The sequence below is a fragment of the Nuphar pumila genome, chromosome 15 (assembly GCF_984573655.1).
Source record: "Nuphar pumila chromosome 15, dmNupPumi1.hap1.1, whole genome shotgun sequence".
Lineage (NCBI taxonomy): Eukaryota > Viridiplantae > Streptophyta > Magnoliopsida > Nymphaeales > Nymphaeaceae > Nuphar > Nuphar pumila.
Genome location: NC_143263.1, coordinates 88,367,734 through 88,395,564, shown reverse-complemented (window position 1 = coordinate 88,395,564; position 27,831 = coordinate 88,367,734). Strand labels below are relative to the sequence as shown.

At 36.1% G+C, this 27,831-nt stretch overlaps 2 protein-coding genes across 2 annotated transcripts in view; one reads left to right on the top strand and one right to left on the bottom strand.

The window, feature by feature from the left end:
* LOC149815923 (uncharacterized) overlaps nucleotides 1-26,361 on the top strand; it is a 40,325-nt gene extending 13,964 nt beyond the window's left edge. Inside the window, exons 5-11 of the mRNA XM_089990651.1 lie at nucleotides 19,841-20,278; nucleotides 21,016-21,404; nucleotides 21,953-22,052; nucleotides 22,194-22,253; nucleotides 22,331-22,417; nucleotides 25,433-25,561; nucleotides 25,703-26,361. Of these exons, the coding sequence (XP_089846777.1) occupies nucleotides 19,841-20,278; nucleotides 21,016-21,404; nucleotides 21,953-22,052; nucleotides 22,194-22,253; nucleotides 22,331-22,417; nucleotides 25,433-25,561; nucleotides 25,703-26,008 (1,509 nt within the window). The 3' untranslated portion in view covers nucleotides 26,009-26,361. The remainder of the gene's footprint in view (nucleotides 1-19,840; nucleotides 20,279-21,015; nucleotides 21,405-21,952; nucleotides 22,053-22,193; nucleotides 22,254-22,330; nucleotides 22,418-25,432; nucleotides 25,562-25,702) is intronic.
* Nucleotides 26,362-26,504: 143 nt separating this feature from the next.
* On the bottom strand, nucleotides 26,505-27,183 carry LOC149815922 (2-oxoglutarate-dependent dioxygenase DAO-like). Its single transcript, XM_089990650.1, has 2 exons — nucleotides 26,949-27,183; nucleotides 26,505-26,743 (listed from the first exon to the last, which is right to left on the bottom strand). The coding sequence occupies exons 1-2, from the start codon at nucleotides 27,181-27,183 to the stop codon at nucleotides 26,505-26,507; spliced, it is 474 nt and encodes a 157-aa protein (XP_089846776.1).
* Between the last annotated feature and the right edge of the window lie 648 nt (nucleotides 27,184-27,831).

The following is a 27,831-nucleotide window of genomic DNA, read 5'->3' as shown; positions in this document are numbered from 1 at the left end:
TAGGTTGAACTTAGGGATATATCTAACTGTTAAAATGTATCATTCAACATTTGTTATATTATATATATTTTACATATATAAAGGATAATACATATTCATATATCGTATATATGCATATGTATTATCCTAATTATATATATAAAATATATATTTCTCTATTTATAGGCATAGGGGTAGTTTAGACATTTCACAGTTTGTAATTTAATTTAATTTTTTATTTTTCTCCTTTTTTTGGGTTTGCGCCACCTAGGGAGGCTCCCCAAAGAGTCGTTGGGGAGCCCCCAACGGTCACAAATGTGACCGTTGGGGGCTCCCAACGACTCCTTTGGGAGCCCCCTTTGTGGCTCCTCTCTTGTGTTATAAATAGGGGTCTCCCCCTTGTATTTGATTACTCCTTGTAGGAGCTTATGCTCTATTGTATAGGGTTTTTACTCTCTTTCTTCAATAATATTCAACTTATGACTTTATGTCATATTTGCCCCTTTTATGGGTTTATGTATTAGCACATGATGTGCTTGTGTTGTTCCCTTGAGTGGGTATATCCACACTTAATGTGCATGTGTATGTGTTCATTATCGAACCTAAAGTATTCAGTCACTTTCTAACATGGTATCAGAGCGTGGTCACGATGAGGTTGTCCTTTGATGCAACGAAAAGCGTGTTGATCAAGAAATGGTGAAGTATTCATTGTCCTTCTCTTTTTTCTTAAGTTTTCGGTATGTATCTCTTTTCTTAACATATTATGCATTATGAAATTATTTTTTGCATATGAAGTGTTTATAATAGTTGAATCACCTCTTTTCATATTTTGCATGTTCAAATTTTTTTAAAAATATCTCCTTTTAAATTTAGTAAACTTGTTTTGCTATTCAAATATATAAATTCTTGTTTATATGTTTATCGATTACTCATCACATATAAATAGTAATTTATATTCTTTCTTAAAATTCTCTTCAATTATGTGGGATTTATGATGATTACATAAGTATTTCATAAATTAACTTTTAAAGATTATATAAGATCTCTTGATTAATGATCTTTGTTTAAAAAATCTTTTCTCTCGTATAAAGTCTAATTGGTTTTGAGTTTTTCTCTTGTTTATGGATTTTAGTGCATTTTTTTGAAAAATCTTGATATAATTCTTGTATAAGAATCTTTCACATCTAAATCTTTGTTATGAATCCTAAGTAGTTCTTGTCAATGATGTTTCAATGGTTTTGGTTTAGTTAAAGGATTTTGAAAAATTATTTGTGATAAATATGTTGTATGAACCATTGTGTTCATTAGGAAAGATCTTTTAAAATCTTCTCACTATATAGAATGCATAGTGTATCTATTGAATCCTTTGGTATAAAAGACTTCATTAATTTTTGAGTTTTCTTCTAATGATACAACTTTATAAACATGTTTGTTTGTATTTTTCATATAAAGTTTCAAAACCTCTTGATTGTATCTCTAAGGATGCCTACGTTGGCCATAATATGGTCTTCTTTGTCTTAAATTGCATTTATCAAGCATATAATTATATAATTAAAGCTTATGAGTCTCAAGCATTTGCTTTTATTTATGAAATACATGCATTATTGCATGTTTATTATTTATACACTTTTCGCGTATTTTGTTCAAATGTTGTGAGAGTGCTTTCGTGCACTTCTTTTATAAAGTATTTGTGCTTGTATGCGTATTGTCTCTTCGTAGACATTTTCACATGATACTCTCTTTTCAATAAAGAGATGTTTTTATTGCCTCCTTTAGGGCTTGTGTTTACTTTTTATGAACTTGTATGATTGTTTCTTTTATCATTATGAATGCTTCCGTAATATCTTGGTACATGTTGTCCTAAATTTATACATTTAAGATTATTGCCATTTTACATCTTGGTATACATATAATTGCAAATTATAAAGGCTTGATTTGTTTCTTGGATGATTCCAATTCCTTTCTCACACATGACATAGCTTAAGTATTTCATGTTGTGTTTATTGAGTCTTTTGATAATGATCATGATGTTGCTTAATATTTCATAAATTGTGTTAGTTGCATAATAAGTTTTTTTTGTATAAATGACTTCTTTTGAAGATTAAGCATAATTCGGATTTATGCAAAATTGTTGTTATAAAGCATATTATTGTGATTAATTATATTGGACCTTTGATTCAATTTTTAATCGGTCCTCTTTTCTTTGAAAAATGATTCCTAAAGTGTTTATTGCCTTTTTGTGGCATTTATATTTGCCCATCACATGTTATTTAATGCATCATTTGTTTGGCCTTATTATTGTTTTATTAGAGATGTTTGTTGAGGTGAGTTATGGGCACCTCGTGTTATATCATTCTAGATTGTCCACTTACCATATTATAGATGGTGGTTGAGGTGAGTTATGGGCACCTTGGGACTCTAGAATGATTTGGTATATGAGTGTGTCACTTGTTTAATGTTGGCCATTGATCTTATGGATGCTCTTATTTATATATAAATGTGATGGATATATGATGTTTAGAACCTTAAATGTTTTAAGGTATATTAAAATCAAGGTTTTGGGGTTATTGCCCAACCTTTTATGAATCATATGAGTGCATTTGCACATTTATGTTTTGTGCTTTTGTGCACAAGTGTTCTTGGTGTGTGTATATTCACACATTCTATTTCAAAATGATATTGTTATGGGTATTCTTTTTTGAAGAATATTGTTTCAAGGTTTTATTTATATGTTAGTCATTACAAGTTTTATTGCCTCAAAAGTCTTCTCCTTTTATGCCCCTTATCTAAGTGTCATCATATGTATACAAGAATTTTATTACACCTTCGTGTGTTGGTAGCCCTTTGTTGGCTTTTGCTCTCTTGGTCTAGTAGCTGAACACACTTGTCTTGAGTGTTATTTTATGTAGACAAGGCACGTTGATTCACACCATGGTGTGTGATTTTAGTCCATGTTGGCGTTTGTGTCCTTGTTCTAGTCGCTGAGATGTATGCCCATGGTTGGCTTATTTCACTCATTTCAAGTGCCATTTTATGTAGACAAGAGATGTATTGTGTTTTAGCCCATGATTGGCTTGTTACTCTTGTTCGAGTAGCTGAACATACTTGGTTTTAAGTGTATTTTTACGTAGACAAGAGATGATTTTGGTCCATGTTGGCATGTATTCTCTTATTCTTGTCGTAGATACACTCATTTCAAGTATTATTATATGTAGACAAGAGGTTCTTTTGCACACCTTTGTGTGTGTCTTTGACCTCTAATGACATTATATTTATATTCTTGATCTAGTAGCTTATACACTTGATTTATGGGTTTTGGAGGACTAATGAGGTAGTGGTTTGTAATGGATGAACTATTGTTGAAATTTGCAAAATTTCATTTATGACTTGTGTTTTAAGATATTCAAGTGAATCATATTTTTGATATGCATATTTGAAAATCAAGTTGATTTTTTGGCATTTAATCTATATATTAAGTGCTTATGGTTCTTTGGCCACTTTTTGTATGCAAAATGTGTTTTTTGCCAATTGAGTGAGATTTTCCTAAATGGGTAAGATTCTCTATTCAAATAACACTATTCGTTTTGCCTCGTAAATGGATTTAAAACCTTGTGAAATCTTGTGTTTATTTTGACTAAAGTATGCTTGGAGACTTCGTTTCTCTTGTTTGACACTTCATTACATGTTTGAAGCATGATTCATTAATGATTCCGTTAAGTATTAATTCATTTCATGATAATATATGCATATGCTCTTTATGGCCTTTTAGGATCTCATTCAATAAAGCATATGTAACTTATGCCTCTTCGTAGGCTTACTGTGGTGTCCCTTAGGGGACCATTGTGTTTTTCCTCATTATGGGGTTATGTTTGTCCAATGTTGGACCTTATGAATGCATTATGCATTCTTGCAATTCATTTCCGCATAATTTGCTTCCGCTCACTCTTTAACATAATATTTGATTTTTGAAACTTTGGTCTTCTAAATTTTCTTTTCATGCTAAAGTAATTATCCTATTATGCATAATTTTTGCACTTTGTTAGGAATGTTCAATTTTGAGTAAAGTACAAAGATATTTTTTACTTGTTCTTTGTTGTTCCTCAGGATCTTGAAGATAAGAGGAAAAGAAGTACCTTGGATAGATCATGGAAGGTGCTCATCGTTAAAGACATTGGAGGAAGACACTTGCAATGGCATTCGTACTGATGGCTCTTGAAGCCTTGAGATTCTTCCTCTTGCTTTCTTCAATCTTTTCGTTCCCCCACGCAAAGCTTGAGGGGGGGTGTTAAAATGTATCATTCAACATTTGTTATATTATATATATTTTACATATATAAAGGATAATACATATTCATATATGGTATATATGCATATGTATTATCCTAATTATATACATAAAATATATATTTCTCTATTTATAGGCATAGGGGTAGTTTAGACATTTCACAGTTTTACGCATATTCCATTCGGAATATGTTTGCAATTTAATTTTATTTTTTATTTTTTATTTTTCTCCTTTTTTTGGGTTTGCGCCACCTAGGGAGGCTCCCCAAAGAGTCGTTCGGGAGCCCCCAACGGTCACAAATGTGACCGTTGGGGGCTCCCAACGACTCCTTTGGGAGCCCCCTTTGTGGCTCCTCTCTTGTGTTATAAATAGGGGTCTCTCCCTTGTATTTGATTACTCCTTGGAGGAGCTTATGCTCCATTGTATAGGGTTTTTACCCTCTTTCTTCAATAATATTCAACTTATGACTTTATGTCATATTTACCCCTTTTATGGGTTTATGTATTAGCACATGATGTGCTTGTGTTGTTCCCTTGAGTGGGTATATTCACACTTAATGTGCATGTGTATGGGTTAATTATCGAACCTAAAGTATTCAAAGTCACTTTCTAACACTAACTTGTGAAATACAAAATCTTTTTGAGTTTTGAAGACCTTTTTCAATTTTTTCTACTCCTTTGATTTCAAGGGATGTAGCATCACCAGTAAAAAAAACATTTGATCCATTTGAGCTATAACATTCAGATAACATATCAATGTTTGGTGTTATGTGAAATAAAGCACCTGAATTAAGGAGCCAAAGAGATTTGCCAGGATCGAAGATGCCTATGTAAGATACGGCGACTCCAGTGGATGAAGATGCTCCTTTGAGGAGAGGTTGCAGTGCTTCCACCAATTGTGTTAAAGACATGCTTCCGATGAATGGTTCATTTGATTCTTGAGAAGGTCCAACAGAGGTAACCTTCTTTTCATGTGGTTTATTCAATTTCGAACAATAGGTTTTTACATGTTCAGGTTCTCGACAATAATAACAAATCACTTTCTTTTTTTCAAACTCATTTTCATTTCTCTCATCATTTGTCCTCCCATAATTTGGAGGTTTGTATGTGCGAACATGGTTTCTCGGTCTAGATACGGCTAAAACCGAGTCATCATCACTATTGATGATTCTATTCTTGAGCCTATTCTCCTTCATGATCAACTCCTCTATTGTATCTTCTATTGAGAGAACCTCCCCTCGATGAAGAAGAATGGACTTGGTAGATTCAAATTCCGATCTTAGTACATTAATAAATTGAAAAAAGTGCTCTACATTAATTTGATTTTGGCAGAGTTCAATGTCTTGTGAACAATGCCACTTTGGTTTAAGAAGAGCTAACTCTTCCCATAATTCAGACAAACTATTGTAGTATTCTCTAATAGTTTTGTCCCCTTGAACCATATTCCGAACTTGGTTTTGTAAATTGCATATATGGGCAATATCTTTAAGAGAATACATTCTCTTAAGATAGTCCCAAGGATCATTGGTATGTTCAAATTTTGCAAGGCTTGAACATTTATTGATGTCAACGCTACTTATGAGCCAAGACATAATATTGACGTGACCTATTCTCCATTCTTTTCACTTTTTCTCATAAGTGGTAATGGCTTTGGTTTTTTCAACCTCCGTAAGAGGTATCTCCTTCAACCTTTGTGAGAATTAGCTTAGGTTTCAAGTCGGTCCCATCCACTAATTCCCACAACCCCTTTCCCCATATAAGGTGCTTCATAATTGAAGCCCATGTAACATAGTTTGAATCGTTAAGTTTAATGAGTTCAATGGTGATATTATCATTGTCATCCATTTTACAAGGTTTGAAATAGCAAAGAAAGAAGAGAAGAAGAGTAGAGGAAGAGAGGAGAAAGAATGTACTCCACCACGAATAGTGAGTACGAGTGCTCCTCCAAGCACAACTTCATATATACTTGAAAAGAAAGACACTTTTCTTCTCAACCTTGAATGACACGATTCCCGATGCACCGATAAGAGTTGCTAGAGCACAACCGAGCTTTGATACCATGTAAGAAGACGAGTTCTTTAATTATCACCGGACGAAGCTTCAAATAGCTTCAACCAAAATACTAAAGATCAACACTCACAAGAACCACAAGGGTTCATACAACAATACCCGAAAAAGGGTACGTAAAAGAGAAGGAAAAAATATATGTATTAAGAGGGTAAAACACCCTTGAAATCCCTTACATTATGGGGGGGGGGGGGGCCTTTGCCCCATATTTATAATACAATGAAATGAAGAGGAGAGGGAGTTAGAGTCGTTGGGAGCCCAACGACTCTCTTGCCTATTTGACTAGTCAATGTGTTGACTTAGTCAAAAGGCCAAAAACAGTAAAAAAAATAAAGTAAAAAGAAAAAAGAAAATAGAAAATAGAAAATAGAAAATAGAAAATAGAAAACTAACTAGACTAATTCTAACTAAGCTAATCCTATCCTAACTAGATTTTACATATAATTTAACAATTACAACAAACCTACTCACATAATTGAGAGGCCAAGATCATTTATTTGAAAAGAGAATTTTATATGTTGAAGGAAGCATCCATGTCTATTATGAAATATTTCAACAAGATCAAGTCCATTGTAGAACAAATAGCGTTAATTGGATGTCAAGTGTTAGAGAAGGACAAAATTCAATAAGCTCTAGTTGGCTTGAGACTCGAATTCCATGTGTTGTCCATTACTTTACAGTATACTAGGACTGTTTCTACTTTTGATGACCTGAAAGCCAAACTCCTCAGTTATTAGATGGCATTGAAGGGGATGTCAGATACAGAAAATACTAAAGCAAATTTCATGATGTGTTGTTTACGGGATTCTTTTTAGGTCGTGGATGTAGAGGAGGATGTGGTAGAGGCAAAGGTTACAATTAGGGAGGCCGAAGAATTCTTCCTACTCCCAGCATCCCTCCAGGAGGAAGAGGTGCATTCAATAATAACATTCCTAGTTTCAAGCAAAATTGTTGGCTACCCTTTCTAGACTTAGTTTCAAGCAAAATGATCAGAGTGTTTGGTACATGATTTAAGAGCTGTCAGTCATGTCACAAGTGACAGGTAAAATTTTCAAACTGATTCCTTATTCTGGTAAAAATAACATTATTACTGGAGATGGTAGATGCCACCCCATTACACACTCCAGAGATATTGTCCTTCCTTTGTCTAAATCACATTTTGTCCAGTTGTTTGATGTATTGTGTTCATCTAATATAAAAAAAGAATATAGTCTCTGTTTCTAAGCTTGTTGATGATACCAATTCGTATCTTGAATTTACTCCATTTTCTGATTTTGTCAAGGATCTTTAAAGAAGAAAGACGTTCGCTGAGGCAGAAAGACGTGACAACATGTACGTCTTCGAAGAAGATTCCTTGACTGCTTGAGCTACATTGGATAGTCATTCGAAGCCTGAGTCCTCTGCGTGTGTTTTCAATATTTCAAAGTTTGTGATGGAATTTTTATTGAAAGACTAGTTTCAAATAAATTGTTACCCAAATCTGTTTTGGGTGAAGAGTCTTGTGATAGTCTATGTCCTAGTTATCAAGTTTGTAAGAGTCATGTTTTACCATTTAATTCATATAGTAAGAGAGCTTCGAGACCTTTTGATATTATTCAATTTGATGTTTGGGAACCATCTCCACTTCCTCTTTTGGTGGCAAATATTATGTATCATTTATTGATGACTATTCTTGTTACTCTTGGATTTTTTTTTAAAGCATAAGTTTGATGTTTTTTGTGTGTTTAAAACCTTTTGGGCCTATGTTCATACTCAATTTTCATCAAATATTCTAAATCTTCACTATGATGGTGGTGGTGAATACTTGTCAAAGGAATTTGTTGAATTTTTACAGAATAATGGAATTGATTGAAGAGTTTGATGCCCGCGAACACCTCAACAAAATGATGTTGCTGAAAGAAAGCATCACCGTATTATAGCGAGTGTGATGTCCATGATCATGAGAGTAAAGTTCCCATAAAATTATGGATTGAAGCATTTTATACGGCTGTATATGTCATAAACAAATTGCCCATGAAACTTTTGCAAAACAATTCTCTCTATTTTATGCTACACGGGAATTATAATGAGTTAAGGGCATTTGGACGTGTGTGTTATGTTCATGTGGACAACTAGCTGAGAAATAAAATTCAGGATAAAGCTCATGTTTGTCGTTTTGTTGGATATGCTAATGATTATAAAGGTTACAGATGCTATGTTTCTAAGTCAGGTAGAATTAGGGCATTGTTAGAGATGGCTTGCTCTATAGAAATAGGGCACCACATGAAGATGTGCTAATGATCACGACTTATTCAGATGCCGATTGGGCAGAAGATCCTAATGAGAGAAGATCCGTTTCTAAATACTGTGTTTTCCTTGGAAGAAATTTGGTCTCATAGAGTAGTAAGAAACAAAAGGTTGTTGCGTGGTCCGGTACAGAGGCTCAATATTCTTTCATTGCTGCAGTTACAACTTAGATGACATGGATTAGATACATGCTGTATGATTTAGGAGAACGTATTCCCAAGTCACTATTGTTGTATGATAATCAAGGAGCTATCAAGATTTCAGTAAATCCCATTCAACATTAAAAAACAAAACATATTAAAATTGATCATCCTTTTATTCCTTAGAAAGTGGAGGATCATGAGATCAAGCTATGTCCGAACTAAAGACCAAGTAGCTGACTTCACAAAAAATATATTTTGGTATTTAAGAAGCAAGTTGTCCATGGTTGTTAACTATGTATAACTTGAGGGAGGCTATTAGAGCGTGAGGTTTGAGGTGGTCAGATTTGGATCTTGATGCAAATCCATATCACTCACGTCATTGTTTACGATGTTACTGTAAACGATGCTACTGTTCACGTCAATGTTCATGTAATATCGTGTGTGTTTTTTACTATGTTAAATTTTGAGATTTCAGAAAATTTGGCTAAGCGTTTTAGTAAAGTTGATAGAATCCTCGATTTTAGGTGGCGTCAGCTGAGTCTGGGCGTGGCCCAGGACCCATTGACAAGACCTAAACGAGCCAATTAAGATTTGGTAAAACTTTTAATTTTGTATCTTTAAAATCAAGCAAAATTCAGGTTAAATTCAGGCAAAATTCAGGTAATATATCATTAGATGCCTCTCGAAATTATGAAAACATTGATATTTTGTTTTTCTAAATTCGGGCTACGGTTTGCTCAAAAATCGCATTTTTTAAAAAATGACCTGCCACGATGTGATCGGTTTTGGATTGGATCGGATCTGTTTGACCCAAGTTAATATGGATCTGGACCCAGTCCAAGACCTATATTAATTAGGATATGGTCCAGTTTGAGATCCATATGGATATTGGGGGTATGGATTTGGATCTGGAATCCGATTCCAACCAAATTAAAGTTTTAAATTCAATATAAAGGTTAAATTGAGTTAAAACCATGTTAAGAAGACTCCCAAAAGAGTGAGATACCCTCTGAAACTTTTTGGAAATTTATTATTTAATAAATAATAAATAAATAAATATTAAAAATTAATTAATTCCCAAAATGTATTTTTGGTATGGCAGAGTTCTACATTTGTAGAATTCTACCTAATATGTAGGGATTCTATAAGATCCCAAATGGGGTTAAAGTAAAATAGTAAAACAAAATAAAATACGAAATGGATAAAAAGTAGTTAAAAAGGAAAGAGGAGGTTAGAGATAGAGTTCTACATTAGAAGAACTTGAGAAGGGATGTCACCCTCTCTCTAGAAGACCCCAATTTTTTTTTTATAAAAGAGTCTAACTCGCCCCTCTCTAGATTTCGCTTTCTAGAGAGAAAGAGGGAAGAAGGGGAAAAAAATTATAAAAGGGTCTAACTCGCCCTTCTCTCTAGATTTCGTTTTCTAGAGAGAGAGAGAGAGAGAGAGAGAGAGAGAGAGAGAGAGAAGGGAAAAGAAATAAAGAAAAAAAAGAGAAGAGAGGAAAAGGAAAGGAAAGAAGAAGAAGAAGAAGAAGAAGAAGAAGAAGAAGAAGAAGAAGAAGAAGAAGGATCTCTTTCTGTTCCGATCGTCCGACAAACACTTTTTCAGTCTTTTTCTCTCTCCGATCGAAGGTACGGGTTTCTCTCTTGATTCGAACTGGGAGAAATAGTCTAAATCCAGTTAATGTGAGATTTTAGTGGGAAAAAGGAGAAAATCTGAATGAGAATATATATATATATATATATATATATATATATATATATATATATATATATATATATATATATATATATATATATATATATATATATCAGCCACTTGTTTCCTTTTTGGCATGTACTCGATTTTTTGATTTCGTGCTTATAGTTGAATCTGTCTTGCTAGTTAATTTTCTGTATATTCCTTAGTTTTGTTTATTTTAAGAGTTCAAAAAAAAGAAAATCTGATCTGCCACTGTACATGTGGACTGTGCGTGTGGACAGATCTGTCCCACTGTGCGTGTGGACAGATTTGGACAGATTTGCAGACTTTCATAGGTGCACAGATTTGGTCCAGATCTGCAGATTTTTGTGTGTACGCAAATCTGACCAGACCTATCGTAGAGTTATTTTTCGCTAACATACTGTTTATTTTTCTTTTCAATAGTCGCTGAAATGACTGTCTTGTAAATCTGCCATTATGTACATGTGTGGAATCATTGGCTGTTAAAGGAAAAGAAGATCTGATTTTTTGTTATGATGTATAATAGATTTATTTTAGTCTTCCAGCAGTATCAATGTTTCATAGTAAAGTTATTTTAAGGTTGTCATACTGCTTAATATCAAAATGGGATTTGATGCCATTAGGTTGGTTCAAACTGTTTTCAATGTCGCCTTATGAACTGCTATGATGTTTTATTTTTGAAACCTCGAAACTGCATATATGCATAATCATGTATCGAAAAAAATATATATGCATGTTATGTTTCATAGGTTCACGGTTGTATATGTGCAAGCGATCCTTAATCAATGAATATTTACTGTTTAGTATGCTTTTTGGAAGTTCAATATGGATCAGATTTGTTTTGCCCATGCATATAGGCAAATTTGGTCCAGATCTACAGTATTTACAGATGTAGATCTGGACAAGCTTATAGGCTATCACTTTATTTTTTTTCTTTGGACTGATCTGCGCTATGATACATCCGCAGTTTTGGTTCAGATCTGCTGTATGCATATTCAGATCTGAACCAATCTGCCTATTCGGACTAGGTGGACAGATCTGGTTCAGGTGTGTATCAATGTGTGTTTAGCCGACTGTCTAGCATGTTGATTTCGCTTTTGACTATTGGTATGGCCGTGCACCAGCCTTATGTTGCTTTTTCTCGGCATACTGTTTTCCTTTCGAGTGTTGGCATAAACATGCAACAACCATGTAATTTTTGGCATGCTATTTTTTTGCGTTATCATGCATCAGCAGAGTATATTTTCAGCATGTTATTCTTCTGCATATATGTGCATTAAACATGTGATTTATCCGGTTTTCGTTGGGCTATTATAGGGCAGACCAATGCTGCACATTTAGGTGTAGCATTGTCCACTATCCACTGCCATTGACTGCATATTTATTTATGAGAAACATGCTGCCAATAGCATGACTGCATATTTATTTATTTCGAGCATGCCCGAATTGGCAGAAGTGTTTATTGGTTATGTATACTCATGCAAATGAATATTATGTTGGTATAGATATGCATACCATGAACACAAAATTCTGAAGTTATTTTGATGTTGCATTAACATGATCATGTGCATGTTTAGATGTTATGCATGAGATGAATCATGAAAGCAAAATGCATGTTGCAAGTAAGTGTTCATATGCATATGCAATTTGTTTTATATGTACATTCTTGATGGTGTGTGAATGAATGCGTATTGTGGACATGTTTCAATAGTTGTGTGTGTGCATGTTCTGTGAGAATTTTGCTTAAGATGCATCGATGGTCGGATGCGAACCACTGTAGGCCATGTGGGCAAGGAACATATATGGCTCCAATATTAGTGTTATGCATTGCAAAATGCACTTTTGAAATTATTGGCTTTCTAAATTAATTGCACTGTTAAATTTGTGGCAGGCCAGTTTCCATGATGTGTTTTGCATGTTGATTTGCAAAACTATTTTTTTGGTAAAGAATTTGACTTTTGCTAAAAAGATAAAAGCGATAAACAATGTAATTAATGTTTTTTCTTCTTGGATGTCCCTTCCACAGTATGAGAATCTTGGATGGCGGTTATGGGAAAACCGTAAAGATACTAAAACTGCGTGTGTGATTGTGCTCTTAAACCCGATATGGTGGTTCACCTCCTGGCTACGGTTTTAGGGAGTTTTCAACTATGCCCGGGAGTGGTGTTATAGATACAACTGTTGTTATTGGTATATCAAGAAAGTGGCATCAGTGAATGATGATTGCCTTGGTGTCCCGACATTAGATGTTGATTTCTAATTGTAGAAAGAAGCACCGAACCCTAGGTAGAGAGAGAGGGAGAGAGAGAGAAGAGAGAAGAGAGAAGAGAGAAGAGAGAGAGAGAGAGAGAGAGAGAGAGAGAGAGAGAGAGAGAGAGAGACTGCTGCACAGAATAAAACACATTGACTTACTTTATTAGGGTTTCTCTCTATATTAAATAGAGAGAGGCTAAAAGGAATAATTACATCTAAGCCCATTATGAAAACAAAATTTCAAATAGCCTCCAATATAAAAAGACTTAACTTAAAACCACTTATTCTCAACACTCCCCCTCAAGCTGGAGCATAGATATCAACAATGCTTAGCTTGTCACAACATTTTGAGAAATTTGGTCTAGCAAGAGGTTTTGTAAACATATCTGCAACTTGGTCTTCAGAGACTTTAGATATTTGGTAGTGATATGACCAGCTTGAACCATATCTCTTACATAGTGGCAATCAACCTCAATGTGCTTTGTTCTCTCATGAAATACTGGATTGTTCGCTATATATGCTGCCGCTTTGTTATCGCACATCATGATCATGGGAGAGGAAAACTTCACCTGAAGATCATTAAGAATAGTATGAACCCACATCAATTCAACAATTGTTTGGGCCATAGCCCGATATTCTGATTCTGCACTTGACCTAGAAACCACATTTTGTTTCTTACTTCTCCAAGAAATCAAGTTGTCTCCCAGAAACACACAGAATCCTGTGGTAGATTTTCTGTCCACTACAGATCCTGCATAGTCAGCATCATAATAGGCCACTATCTCCAGAGTTCCACTTTTCCTGAACAATAACCCCTTTCCAGGAGAAGATTTTAGATATCTGAGAATCATAATAGCTGCATTCCAGTGTACCTCAGTTGGTTTGTCCATAAACTGGCTAACTTTGCTTACTGCTAAAGCAATATTTGGCCTGGTCACAGTTACATACAGTAGCTTCCCTACTAGGGAGCGATAGCTCTTACTATCAACCGGTTTTGACCCTTCTTCAACCAACTGAACCTTTTGGTCCATGAAAATATTTGCTGGTTTAGCTCCCAACATTCCCGTTTCCTTTAACAAGTCAAGAACATACTTCCGTTGAGACAAAACCATCCCTTCACGGCTCCTGGCAACTTCTATACCCAGAAAATACCTAAGTGAACCAAGGTCTTTTGTAACAAAGTGTTTTTGAAGATGAGCCTTTGTGGCTTCAATAGCTTTCGCATCATCTCTTGTAAGAATGATTTCATCCACATATACCACCATAACAACTATGCCAGCGCTAGTTTTCTTTATAAATAGTGTATGATCTGCTGCTGACCTATTAAAGCCAAAGCATGACATCACTTCAAACAACTTTTGAAACCATGCGCGAGGACTCTGTTTCAAGCCATAAATCGCCTTTCTCAATCTACACACCTTCTGACACTCCCCCTCAACCTCGAAACCAGGTGGTTGGTGCATGTTAACGGTCTCAGATAGATCCCCATATAGAAAGACATTTTTCACATCTAACTGGCACAAGCTCCAACCATGCTGAACAGCTACTGAGAGAACAAGACGAATGGTACCCATCCGTGCAACAGGAGAAAAAGTTTCAAAGAAATCAATACCATATGTCTGAGTATACCCTTTCGCTACTAATCTGGCCTTGTACCTTTCAATAGAACCATCAGATTTGTACTTTATTGTATATACCCATTTACATCCAACAATGTCAGCATCTGCTGGGGAATCAACTAGATCCCATGTATGCTGAGATACTAAAGCATCCATTTCTTCTTGCATAGCCAGCTTCCAGCGATTATCAAGCTCTGCCTATTGATAGTTAAGAGGAATAGTTTCAGCAGATAAGGCTGAAATAAAAGACTTCATCTGATTTCCAATTCTGGCATTGGAGATAAAATGAGATATGGGATATAAGGTATATTGTCGTGTCCCCTTTCGTAGAGCAATAGGCCTGTTATCATCATCATGAAGATCACTATTGTTAGTAGAACTTACCTCAGGAGAAGAAGAAGATGAAGGCTCTTGCGGAGGTGGAGCTCTACGCACATATACCAATGGAGGATTATTAAATCTGGAAGAGGATGAAGTTTGGTTCGGTAATGAGGGCACATATTCCAAAGGAAAAGGAGGTATAGGTAATGGAAAAGACTCAGCTGGATCAATCTGCAGTGGGGAACCGGTACTGGAGTAATATGGAGTGGATTCCAAGAAAGATACATCCGCACTGACATACTCTCGGCGAGAAATAGGATCATAACATCGACATCCCTTTTGATTTTTGGGATAACCTATAAATATGCATTTTGTAGCTTGAGCAACTAATTTATCACGGTCAGGGCCAAGTTTGTGTACAAAACAAACACATCCAAATATTTTTGGTGAGAAAAAAAAGAGTGGGGCATTAGTTTTTCGGATATGTAATGGAATTTGATCACCCACAGAAGACGAAGGCATGCGGTTGATCAGATAACAAGCAGTGGTAATCGCATCACCCCAGTATAACGCAGGAACATTGGATTGAATCATAATGGTCCTGGCAACATCAAGCAGGTGCTGATGTTTTCGCTCAGCCACCCCATTTTGTTGAGATGAATAGGCACATGAAGTTTGGGGTTGGATGCCATTATCTTGGTAAAATTGTAACAGACCTTTTGATTTAAACTCGAGAGCATTATCAGTGCGAACAATCTTGACAATAGATTCAAATTGAGTTTTTATTTCAAGAATTAAGGATTTGATAATACTTGGAACTTCAGATCGTTTCTTTATTAAAAACACTCATGACAACTTAGAGAAATCATCAACAATAACAAGATAGTAACGACACTGAGTCCTAGTAGGAATCTTACTAGGACCCCATACATCTGCATGAAAAAGTTCAAAGACTTTATTACTAGACTGACTCTGACTCAAAGGGAACGAACTTCGATGATGCTTTCTCAACTGACATGCTTCACACTGAAATGATGTGGTGGAAGGAATTTGAGGAAAGACCGAACGAAGCTTTGACAATGAAGGATGACCAAGACGACGATGCCACTGAACAGGACTGAAAGAGTGTTCCACTGCAGCATGAACATTACACATTGGATGATGTAGGTAGTAAACTGCATTTTCTTCATAGCCTCCACCAATCTTCTTCCCCGTCAGCAAATCCTGAAAATGACAACCCATCGGATCAAATATTACTCTACAATTTTGTTCTCTTATAAGGCAACTAACAGAGAGTAAACTTTGAGGAAAGTTTGGAGCATAAAGAACATTTTTCAACTGTAATGAGGAGGATATAGAAATATTTCCCTAACCAACAACCGGGGAGGAACTCCCATCGGCTAATGAGACTCCTCGATGAGCATTAATATCCTTTATATCTGAAAAAACAAGTGAATTTCCACACAAATATCTGGATGCACCAGAGTCAATAATCCACTTATTGTCAGTCGGATGAAGATGATTTCCAGTTGAATAGGCAACACCAGCTACAAGAGGGGTGGAACTCAAAGGACGAAGAGCTATCAACTCATCATATTCAGCACGACTGAGGGTGATACTACTGTCACTTGCAGAGATATTATCTTGTACACTTGTTGCCTCGATAGTAGTAACATTTGCTTTAGGAGCATATGACTTTGATGAAGAAGAGGTTGGCCGACCATGCTTATCCCAGCAACGATCTTCTAAATGTCCAGATTTTCTACAGAATGTACATTGAAGTTTTCATCTGCCTCCCATACCACGTCCACGACCTCGTCCTTTGATATTCTGAATATTTTCACGCCCATAACCAGATGAGACAACAAGAGCAGATGACTGAGTCACAGGCTGAGATTGTGGAAGAGAGATCGCAAGTCTACTCAGACGATTATATGCATCAACAAGAGTAGGAACATCTGATCCAGTCAACATTTGAACTTTTGCAACAGAAAATTCTGAAGAGAGACCTGTAAGAAAGCGAGCAACCATGGTTTGTTCTTGATGATCCTTCTGCTTCGAGCAACAAAGAGGCCTGTGAGCATTAAGTCTTTCAAACGCAGCTTTGACAGAGGCATAGTACTGGGCTAAGGTCTGATTTCCCTGCTGCAAATTATATATCTCTTGTTCGACTTGCAGGATACGATTCACATTCGTTTCTTGTGAGTATGTATCACGAAGATTGTCCCACATCAGTTTGGCTGTATTATAGTAGATCAATCCATCTGCAATATGAGGTTCAACACTATTCATGATCCATGACATAACTATGTCATTATCTTCATCCCAAGTAACATATTTTCCCAATTTTTCAGTGGGTTCATCTTCCAACAAAATATGTTTTCGACGATGTCCAGATACCGACATCATAAACGTTCTGGACCACCTGGCATAATTGGTTTCATTCAACCTTACATAAGAGCCGTACGAAAAAGGATTGGCAAATGCTTTATATTCTCCAATATGTTCCAATTTGGAATCACATTTCGAATTTTCAGCCATACTGAAGATATATTTCTGTTTCAGCAAAGATAAAAATCTGGACAGACTTCAATCAACACAGGAAATAGTGTGTGTTACACTCACACATCAACCGATACGACAACCAACAGCTGTTCACACAAAAAAAACGACAGTAGGGAACACAGGCAAGAAGAATATTTTCCCAGCACAGCAGGGAATCAAGCCTGCAGTTTCCACGACAGTAGTGGACAACAACCCACACACATGAATACTAGTTTTTTTTTTAATTATTTTTTTTCAGCACAACAAGGAATCACGACCAACATAAATCTGCATACGCAGAAACTGAATCATAACAGCATAACTATGCATACGCAGAAACTGAATCATAACAGAGGCTGCTCCCACAACAACAATCTTTTGCTTCACGAAGTCACTTAGTGGCTTGCCCTGTGCTCTCACAACTCCCAGCAAACCAGCTAATGCAACACCAACAGTCAGTCATATCTCAATCACGAGCAACAACACAACCAATGTAATTTCTGTTTATCCCAAATAACAGGAAGTCACGAAAACAGAAGATACCAAAACCCACGACAAGGAGAGTGGCCCAAAACATTAGGATATCACGACAATAAAAAAAACTTGGCAACAAAACAATGCAGGAAATTACGACATCACGTCAGAGATAAAACTCGGCAAGAATCACGATAGGGAATCACGGCAAGGAATCGCAGGGAATCACGGCAAGGAATCACAACAGGGAATCACGACATCATAGCAGGAAATCAGGGCAGGGATAAAACTCGGCAACAGGGAATCACGAAAAAAAAGTTGAGGAGCTACCAGACCCAGCAGCACGCATCCTGCTTCCTTAGATCTGATGACAGATCTCCAGATCTGTCATCAGATCTTACACAGAAAACTAACCAGCTGATCGTATTAGCAAAAGCTTTTCGTTCACGCTCCCACGATAGTTTGATCATGATCGATCACGTTCCCACGATCGATGACTCTGATACCATGTAGAAAGAAGCACCGAACCCTAGGTAGAGAGAGAGAGAGAAGAGAGAGAGAGAGAGAGGGAGAGACGGCTGCACAGAATAAAATACATTGACTTACTTTGTTAGGGCTTCTCTCTATATTAAATAGAGAGAGGCTAAAAGGAATAATTACATCTAAGCCTATTATGAAAACAAAATTTCAAATAGCCTCTAATATAAAAAGACTTAACTTAAAACCACCTATTCTCAACACTAATGTTCTGATGGATGGTGTTGATTCCTGATATCAGTCGAGAAACAAGTGTGAAACCCAGTAATAAAATACAAATTGTGTATTAAGCTACAACTGAGAACCTATGTTGGACTTCGGGAATTGTGGTGCCCGTTTTGAGTATCCGCGTGTTTAATGAAAAATGAAACTAAACTTGTGTGCATTTAATAGAGACATGCATGCAAAGGAGAATTCTGATAATAACTTAATAAATTGTTCGCGCATGTGCATTAAATCATGCATGTTTACTGTTCTGCATTAGTTCATGCATTCTTACTTGTTCTGTTTCATATGAGATATTGTTATTGCATGATAATTGCTTTTAAATCCTTAAATGGTAATTGAATTATGAAAATGTTATAGTTATGTTTATCTGAAAACTTGCATGAATCTGATTTATGCTTTTTCTTGCCTATTTGGATTTTTAGAGGAATTCGTACAAAGAATCTTTGATTCTTACATAGTATTTCGTATGTTTTTCACAGGACCTGGAGCTCAGTGATGAGGATGGTTGCATCAGGGAGTTTACGAGATCGTGTGACTTTTGTTATTCTTGGACAGTGTGGCTCTAAGATTTTATATTTTAATTTAATTATGTTCTTAAACTTTGATATTTGATTAATAAAATTAGTTATTTTTTATTGGTTGGTTCAACGTAGAGATCTCTTGTGGTTTGGAATGTTGTTAAGTATGTGAGGCCCCAAATCCTTGGGTTTTAGTTTTCGCATTTGTTTAAAAAAAATCACTTTTTAACGGGAATGAATTGGGGTCGTTACAATTCATGTCTCCTAGTTCCCTATTGTATTTTATTATATATTGTGTTCCTAAAATACTCTTTATTAGTCTTCTTGTATTTTGTGTTAATAAGGGTGTTTTAGTAAAGATGTATTTTAGTGTAAAGTGAATGTAAATATTCACAACGAGGCACGATTTTCTTATATTGGAAATCGTGAGTTCAGCCCAAACCTTTCTTTCTTCTTTTTCTCTGCAGGAACCTCTGAAAACCTAAATCTAACAGCATCCATATCTCAACCTGATCAGATCTACTAACCTGTCATATATTTTAAAGTATTAGTAGTTTATGTGTCTTGGTAGATAAGAAAAAAAAATCCTTTTAGAATGCATTTGTTAATATAATGGAAATGTTTATCTGATAAGACAAGGACAAAGGAAAATTCGTAGATACAAGCATTGAACATCAGTTCATCTTCATTGTTATTATGCTAAATTGACATTTCCATAAAGCCTTACTGGACTAGTATTCCTTTCATGAAGTTTGTAATTCATTTTGATGGTCTTTTCTTTGTCAATATTCACTGTACAATGACTATTCTGTCCAAATTCTTCATCAGAATTTGAAGGTCCTATCTTTGGCATAATACAATGCAGGTAGCTGCTGAACTGATCAAGGATATTGCAGTGCTTGAGGTTGAAGTTCTTCATTTGGAACGCTATCTGCTTTCATTATATCGAATGGCCTTTGATCGCTGTTCAGATAATCTTTCCTTACCAGACATGGACAAAGGCTCTACTTTACCTTTGACATGTCAGGCAAGATTCTCACATCAAGATGGTGATGTTGTGCCACAACAGGAAAATTTTGAGGTTCAGTTGGGTGCAGCATCTGTTTCTCAAGGTTTTCATAATTATTCAATGAATAATTGTCATAGTCTTGAAAGTCCTTCAAGGAAGAGAGATTGCAGTATGCAGCAGAGTAAAGCTTCTTTTCCACGTTCTGTTTCTGGTTCTGATAAATGGAATTCACCATCAAGAGAAAACCATAGAAGCTTGGACGGCTGTTATTTTGTGCCTGGATCATTAATGAAGGTGAGTTTTCAGGTTTTTCTCTTCTTCGTAGATAAGTGGAAATGGAATTACATACACTAAGTTACTATTTTTTTTTCTGCTCTGAAATTTATAATTATGAAGGTTCCTGTTCAGATGAAATGGTTGTATATGCAAACAGTAAGATTGTGTTATCATATAATCTTATTAAATGCTGAAATAAATGTGGACAAAGCTCTGTTCTGTATGGAAGCTGTCCCACCTGAAATGATTCTCAGGCAGCAAAATGAATTGAAGTTTCAAATATATTGACTATTTTTTTCCTTTTTTTCTACTATTCAGTTCTTTCATGTGTTTTCCAGATTCAGCATCATTAGTCCTGGTCTCGCTGTTTCTCTTGCTCTTCTATCTACTTGGAATGTGCTCTGGTTCTTCTGCAAGATAAGAAATTGTCTTTAATACATTAGGGAGGAATTTTGTTATGCCCAGCCTGTAGTTCGTCTCTTTAAGTCTTGTCTTGAGAACCAGCTGAGGTTAACAACATTATATTTCACTTTTGCTCCATCCAATATGATGTCAGATTGCTCTGTTTTTTACTCAAAAGCAAAGTGTTGCTTGTGATGTTCATCATGCACATGCTAGAAAGTTTGTAGTAGTTATTTAATCTATATGATGCTCTAAAACCTTAGTTAAGCTCATGAATGTGCTACAAAAATTTGCAGTATATGTTTCTTAGTAACATAATATTGAGCTTTTCATGCTGGGACTTTTGTTTGCAGGACATGCAGAATCGTTCTTCACGCCTTACTAGTCTGGCAGATCATCTTGGGACATCCGTTGCTGATCATGTTCCTGAGACTCCTAACAGAATATCTGAAGATGTAGTTAGATGCATGGCTGCAATCTATTGCAAACTTGCTGAGCCTCCTCTAAAGAATCCATTGTCATTTTCGCCAACTTCATCATTGTCCTCTGCAAGCACATTCTCACCACGGGGTAACGCTGATAGTTGGAGTCCTAGGTGCAACAATGAAACTATCACTAATCCTTATCAGCTCTATGGGTTACAAGAAAGCCATGGACCATATAGTGCAATGGTAGAAGTGCCATGGATACGTGTAGATGGTGACAGGTTAAGTTATGCAGCACAAATACTACAAAAATTTAGGTAGAGGTGGCCTTTCCCCATTTGAAGCTTAGCAATTCATTGACTTAGTTTTTTATGTTACAATTGTTTTTTTTTTGCTGCAATATATTTCCTTGTTTTTCTGCTGAAAGCAAGCATGAGATACTTGTCTGAAAATAGGTTGTTTGTCACGTGGGACAGTCCCACTGTCTATGATATGTATCTATGTTTGAAGTTTTGGTTTGCATTGTGAGGTCTTGGGAAGACCCACTAAATGATGTTTTTGCATCCCAACGCGTCCACTTTGATCGAACTATCTTAAAGTTTCAGAAGTTCTTCAGAGGATAACCTAGATTTTCGGAAGCATATATCATCCTTATCAAATAGTATGGAGCATATCATCGTTATATGGTTTAGTTCAAATTTAGATAATTTTTAACATTTATAAATTTTCAGAACATAGTTTATGAACCATTATTGATCCATGAAATTTTTGCATGTATTCAAATGCTGTTGTCTTTATGCAATAACTACATTTTATGCATTTCTAGTTAGTAATGAATAATACCCTTCCCCCCTCTTATTTTCAGATCACTTGTGCGGCGTCTTGAGAAGGTAGACCCAAGAAAGATGAAGCATGAGGAGAAGCTTGCATTTTGGATAAATATACACAATGCCTTGGTGATGCATGTATGTTGTCTAGTGTCCTAGTTCTGTTATTCTTCTTTAGATGTCTACGGTAATTGATCATGTCCTGAGTATTCATATCACAACACTTGAATCTTTTTGTTCAAAAGAAAGATCTTGATCATACTTCATTGTAATATACAGGCATATTTAGCATATGGAATTCCTCAAAATCATTTGAAACGAGAATCTTTGACTATAAAGGTAACTATGTGTGCCACTTTCTTGTAGAATGCATCTGTTGGCTATTGTTTCTCTCTTCTTTAACATGCTTGTTTCAGGCAGCGTATAATGTGGGAGGTCAAAGCATAAATGCATGTCTGATACAAAGCTCCATTTTGGGATGCCATCGCCAACGATCAGCTCCTGTAAGCTTTATATTCGTACTTATAGTTTATGTTTTTGTGATACTTGTACCCCTAAATCTTCAGCGTTTCACTGCAAGATGCAATTACCTATAAAAAACATTTCTTTATTTCAGTGGTAGCTTTATCATAACATCCAAGGCTATGATTGAATGTAGTCTCTTCCACTTGTGTTTAGAAGTGGACATGCATGAATAAATTTTTTTTCTACTTTAGATAGATAGAAAACAACAAGGGCATAATACTGCAGTGTTAACCTTGAAAGCTACATCCCAAGGATACCTTACTTCGAATCATAGTCACAAATCTCGTTCTCCGGATATTCTTGGGGAGGGAATATCTCGGGATATTTTCAAAAAAAGTGTTTTTCTTAGAAAAAAAATCGGGAAAATCTCAGCAAATTATATATATATATATATATATATATATATATATTGAAAGAGAAAATTTTTTATTTTGAATTGGAGAGAGTGCATACAGTTTTGAGTGAGTATTATATTACTATTGCTCATTCATGTATGGGATTAGTCCCATATCGAAGAGAATGGGTGAGAGAAGCCTCACAGTCACTTTATAAAAGGAGGGCCTTCCTCTGTTTTTGTTACGGTCCTAGATCCTATAAACTCACCTGGATCTGAGCTCCAGGATCCATATGCCACCTCAATAGGGAAAGATGGCTTCACAGGCCAAGGTGGGGCCCAGGAGGGTGATGTGGCAGCTGTTGTGTCCTCTTAACATGTGAAAAAGTCAAGAGACATGTGTCCATACCTATGTAGTGCTAGACAATGCCTAGTCGGTAGACCCTTAAAAAGACTAGTGGACGACTAGGCGGGACTAGTGGGTACCCCAATTAAAATATAAAAAAAGTACACAAAATATACATAAAAATATGTTTAAATTTTTTTACTAATAAGATGTTTTCATTACACAAGTAAAAAATTACACATGCTTTCACAAAATATATTAATATACATAACCAAAATATACATATATAATTACACACACACACACACACACACACACACACACACATATATATATATATATATATATATATATATATATTCAATTATTCATAACATATTCAGTATAATCAACAAAATATGCTTTCAACCTTTCACATAAGCACAATAACACATACATATATAAATAACATATTACATAATTCATAATATTAAACATGCTTTCAGGATTTTATAGAAAAATCATCAGAAAAAAAGTAACACATATATAAAAAACATAATCAATTAAAATTAACTATGCATGCTTTCAATATTTAACATAAAAAATCCCAAAAGCAAAGTAGCACACACATATAAATATAATAACTAAGCATGTTTTCATGATTTCATAGAACAAATCACAAAAACACCCACACTTATATATAATTATATATATAAAAAAACTAACAATATATATATATATATATAAGAATACTAAGTGGCTAAACTTCCCTCATGCCTAGGCAGAGGCAGCTTAATCGTTGACTAGGCACCTTAGTCGGTGCCTAGTCGGCAAATTTGGTACCTTTTAAGGTACCCACCTAGGAATTGCAAAGCCTAGGTGTTTTACTTACACCTAGACCGATTAGGCAGACTAGTCGGTGCCTAGTCGGGGCTTTTGACTACATAGGTCCACACCAGAAGGAAGGGAAGCCTAATACATGTTTGCACTAGAACTAAGGAGAGCCACCTGACGGGACCCACATGGGAGGTATCTAATTGGAGAAACAAGGTGGGACGTCTCCCTTTCTCTAGATGTCTCTCAAGATTAATTAGAAAGATTCTAATTAAGTTCCATTTCATAATTAATTAGGACTTTTAGTTAGAGCAGGTGTCCTGATAGAGGCAGGACTCCAGAATCTTTTCTCTAGTATAATTTTTGTTTCATAGTAGGATTCTTTATGGCTTGTAAATTATATGATTAAGTAGACACTCTATCTTAGGCCTCCTATCTCTGGAATTCCCCTTTGATGTATTAGAGGCAGGACTCCAGAATCTTTTCTCTAGTATAATTTTTGTTTCATAGTAGGATTCTTTATGGCTTGTAAATTATATGATTAAGTAGACACTCTATCTTAGGCCTCCTATCTCTGGAATTCCCCTTTGATGTATTGAAAATATATTGAAGTTTCTCAAGCTCTCTCTCTCTAGCCGTCCTTTATTCTGGATGATTCTCTCTCTCTCTCTCTCTTCCCTGAACCACCTTGGTTCATGTTAGGTCCAGACCTCAAGGGTTGGCCGTCCAATTTCTTGGAGGTTCTAACAATTTTGTATCAAAAGAGGTCTGCCCATCTCACGCTGGGTGGGCATTAAATGCCTCCCTTATTTTGAATGTGTGGGCATTAAAAGTCTCTTTTTTCCAGAAATGATGAGAGGTAAAATGGACAAGCATTGAAAGCTTATCTCTTTTTCAAAAAAATGTAGGAGAGGCAATCAATAACAGGTTCGCTTTTTCAATATTTTAGTTCGGTTTAACTCACGATATCATTGTGATATAATCGCGATAATATCACGAGATATTAAAAATAAGCGAGATTTTGAAAATCTTAGGATACTATCCGGAATATTATGCTTTGTGAATATTTCACCATAATATCGTGAGATTTTCAAAATCTGGGTGATATTTGTGACTATGCTTAGAATGTGTATCCCGTGTCAATACGTCAGGGCACTTGGACACACCCGAACACCTCATGGACACTTCACATGCGTCTTTCTTTTAAAATTTGCCATCAATTACATTACATTTCAATTTCAACTTAGTTTAGTATTTGATGCTTTTAATTATAGTGATTTAGAATTGATGTTCAAGAGTTTGCACTTGGGATAATATTCATGTTTATTGCTTTAGGTTGAGAATTTTATACTATAATATGTAGCATAATATTATCTTCAGGACTTGCTAATGTTAATTCTTCAAATTTGCAATTAAAGCTTTATGTTCTAATTTAATTGTTACTCATTTATCCAAAAAGTTGAGTTATTCTTCTTTCTGATGCTTCTTTTAAATTTGCAGTGGCTGAGGACACTACTGTCACCTGGAACGAAAACTAGGGTAGATAATGACAGACATGCATACGCCATTGAGCATCCTGAGCCACTTCTGCATTTTGCGCTTTGTGTGGGGGGATATTCTGATCCTGCGGTATGATCTTAATATGCACTGACCTTGATTAATACCTTGAGATTATCTCTGTCATTGTGAACCTAAATGCCTTCTTTTTGTTAATTCTTTTCTAGCACTTAAAATTGGAAGTGACATCAAATTCTGGCTAATGGAATGCAGATGCGTGTCTACACGGCCAAGTGGATATTTAAAGAGCTCGAGGTCGCAAAAGAAGATTTCATCCAGGCAAGCATAAGTATGCGGAGGGACACTAGGATCGTTCTTCCAAAGATTCTTGATAACTATGCCAGGGATGCTTCTTTAAGTTTATCAGGACTCTTGCATGTGATAGAAGGCTGTCTAACCCAAGAAAAACAGAAAGCAATGCAAAAATGTCTCGATGGCAGGCCTCCTAAAAGTGTTCAAATTTTGCCATACAATTCTGTATTCCGGTACATAATTCATAGAGAACTAGCAAATGTATGATAATTCGAGGCTTTGACGGGATCATTCCTCTATCATACTACGCTGAAACATGATATAATTATTCCCCACCACCTTCATCTAATAGATGGGCGATGCTGAAATGGGTGGCATCTGTGGAGACCACCCACCGCCAACTTCCTCCATGTTGAGCATGATCCATCTGTGAGATTGTTGGTGTTGGTGGGACTGATCATTGAACTATCCTATTCAGTCCCCTACATGGTCACACTGCTAAATTGTTTGTGTTAAAAAACCAGTCTGTTTCAACAGGCTCGTTTCTTTTTCTTTTCTCTTTCTGCTTCATGTAAATACGCACACTTATGTACATTATAATAATTAGCGTTGTTGTTTTACTGAAAGTACCCGAGTGATTCAATTTTCCCCATTTTGTTGGTGCATATTCCATTAATTATTTTTACTTTGCATACTGCATGTGGATGAATCCTTCTTATTGAACTCCATTGTCAACATCTATTGACAATCAAGGGACCGACTTTTATGTAGAGTACATGGCTAGGACATCATCTCTTGATCTGGTGGAAAGCGGGAGCTTTCGGTATTCTTCATTGGTGAAAGGCTTGTAAAGCTGAGGATGGGCTGAATCCACCAACCCAGTCTGCGCTACGATTCCCTGTCTTGGAACCAAGCAAGAACAGAGCGATGGATACTCGAGTTGATGCTTCCTTGCAATTCCCTTAGGTGCTTCACATTGCAGAACCTGCCTTTGCTCCATGTCTGCACACACAAACACACACGCCCACCAGTGTGTTGCCTTGTATAGCTATATATTGGTACCTGGCTGGAACGAGTCAATCCGCTAAGAAGGTGATTGCTGTTTCATAAAAACCTTTTAAAGTCGCTGAATGAGACTTCATGTTCACGTCTTCCATCTCAAAGAGGACCGTCTTAATTTTCTAAAGTGCTTTCATATGGGGAAAACCGAAATCTAGAAACTCAGCTTGAAAGAGAAAGACCTTCACCTTAGCTATGTCTCCAAGGTTGACTAAAAGTGCACCAGGTACTGGATCGACTACCATGAATTCGGCGTTGTTCTTCATCACTTCAAGGCCACCCACAGTGTCATCTTCTTGAAGTACAGTGAGGAAGCCAGAGTCTGTGTGTATGCACACGCCGGTAGTGCCTACAGTGTCCTCTGTCTTCAAATAGATTTCCATCTAATCCCAAGCTTAACGAAATCTTGCTGGCGATGTGCGTGGCCAGCTTGACCATTGCGGTGGAGTAGGAGTTGATTACTTCCCTGCAATCACACAGGAAGGTAGTAGCCCTTGTAAGCGTGTCTAGGCTTCACCATCACAATGATGATGATGCCAAAAAATGAAGTGCTTCAGCATATGCCCCTCTATGGATTGAGGGCTCTGTTTGATTCATCAGAGAGTTTTTGACACTGATGACAAGTTATTCAATTATAAGCCAAGCTGAACACCTGTTATTTGTATTTGGCTTGCTGAGCATGAGCCAAACCATGAGCAGCTCCTATTGTTTTCCGGCCACTATACCCAACTATGGAACCACTAAAGCTAAGGTTGACCGATATATAACAAGACATGATTTGGTCCTTGTTGCAAATTTTTTAATAATCCACCCTAAATCACGTAATAAATGAGACTTCACAGTAGGTTCAGATGGATTTAGCCAGACATAGACTGGACAGACCATTTGCGCATGCGTCTTGGGAGTTAGCCATACATACATAGACTTGCATTTTTGAGATTTAGTTATGGAAAGAAAGATGATTCCTTAACTCATTCATGGTTAGAATGTGATTTATACATAAGATTGTGTGATTTTCGAGATTCATTCAT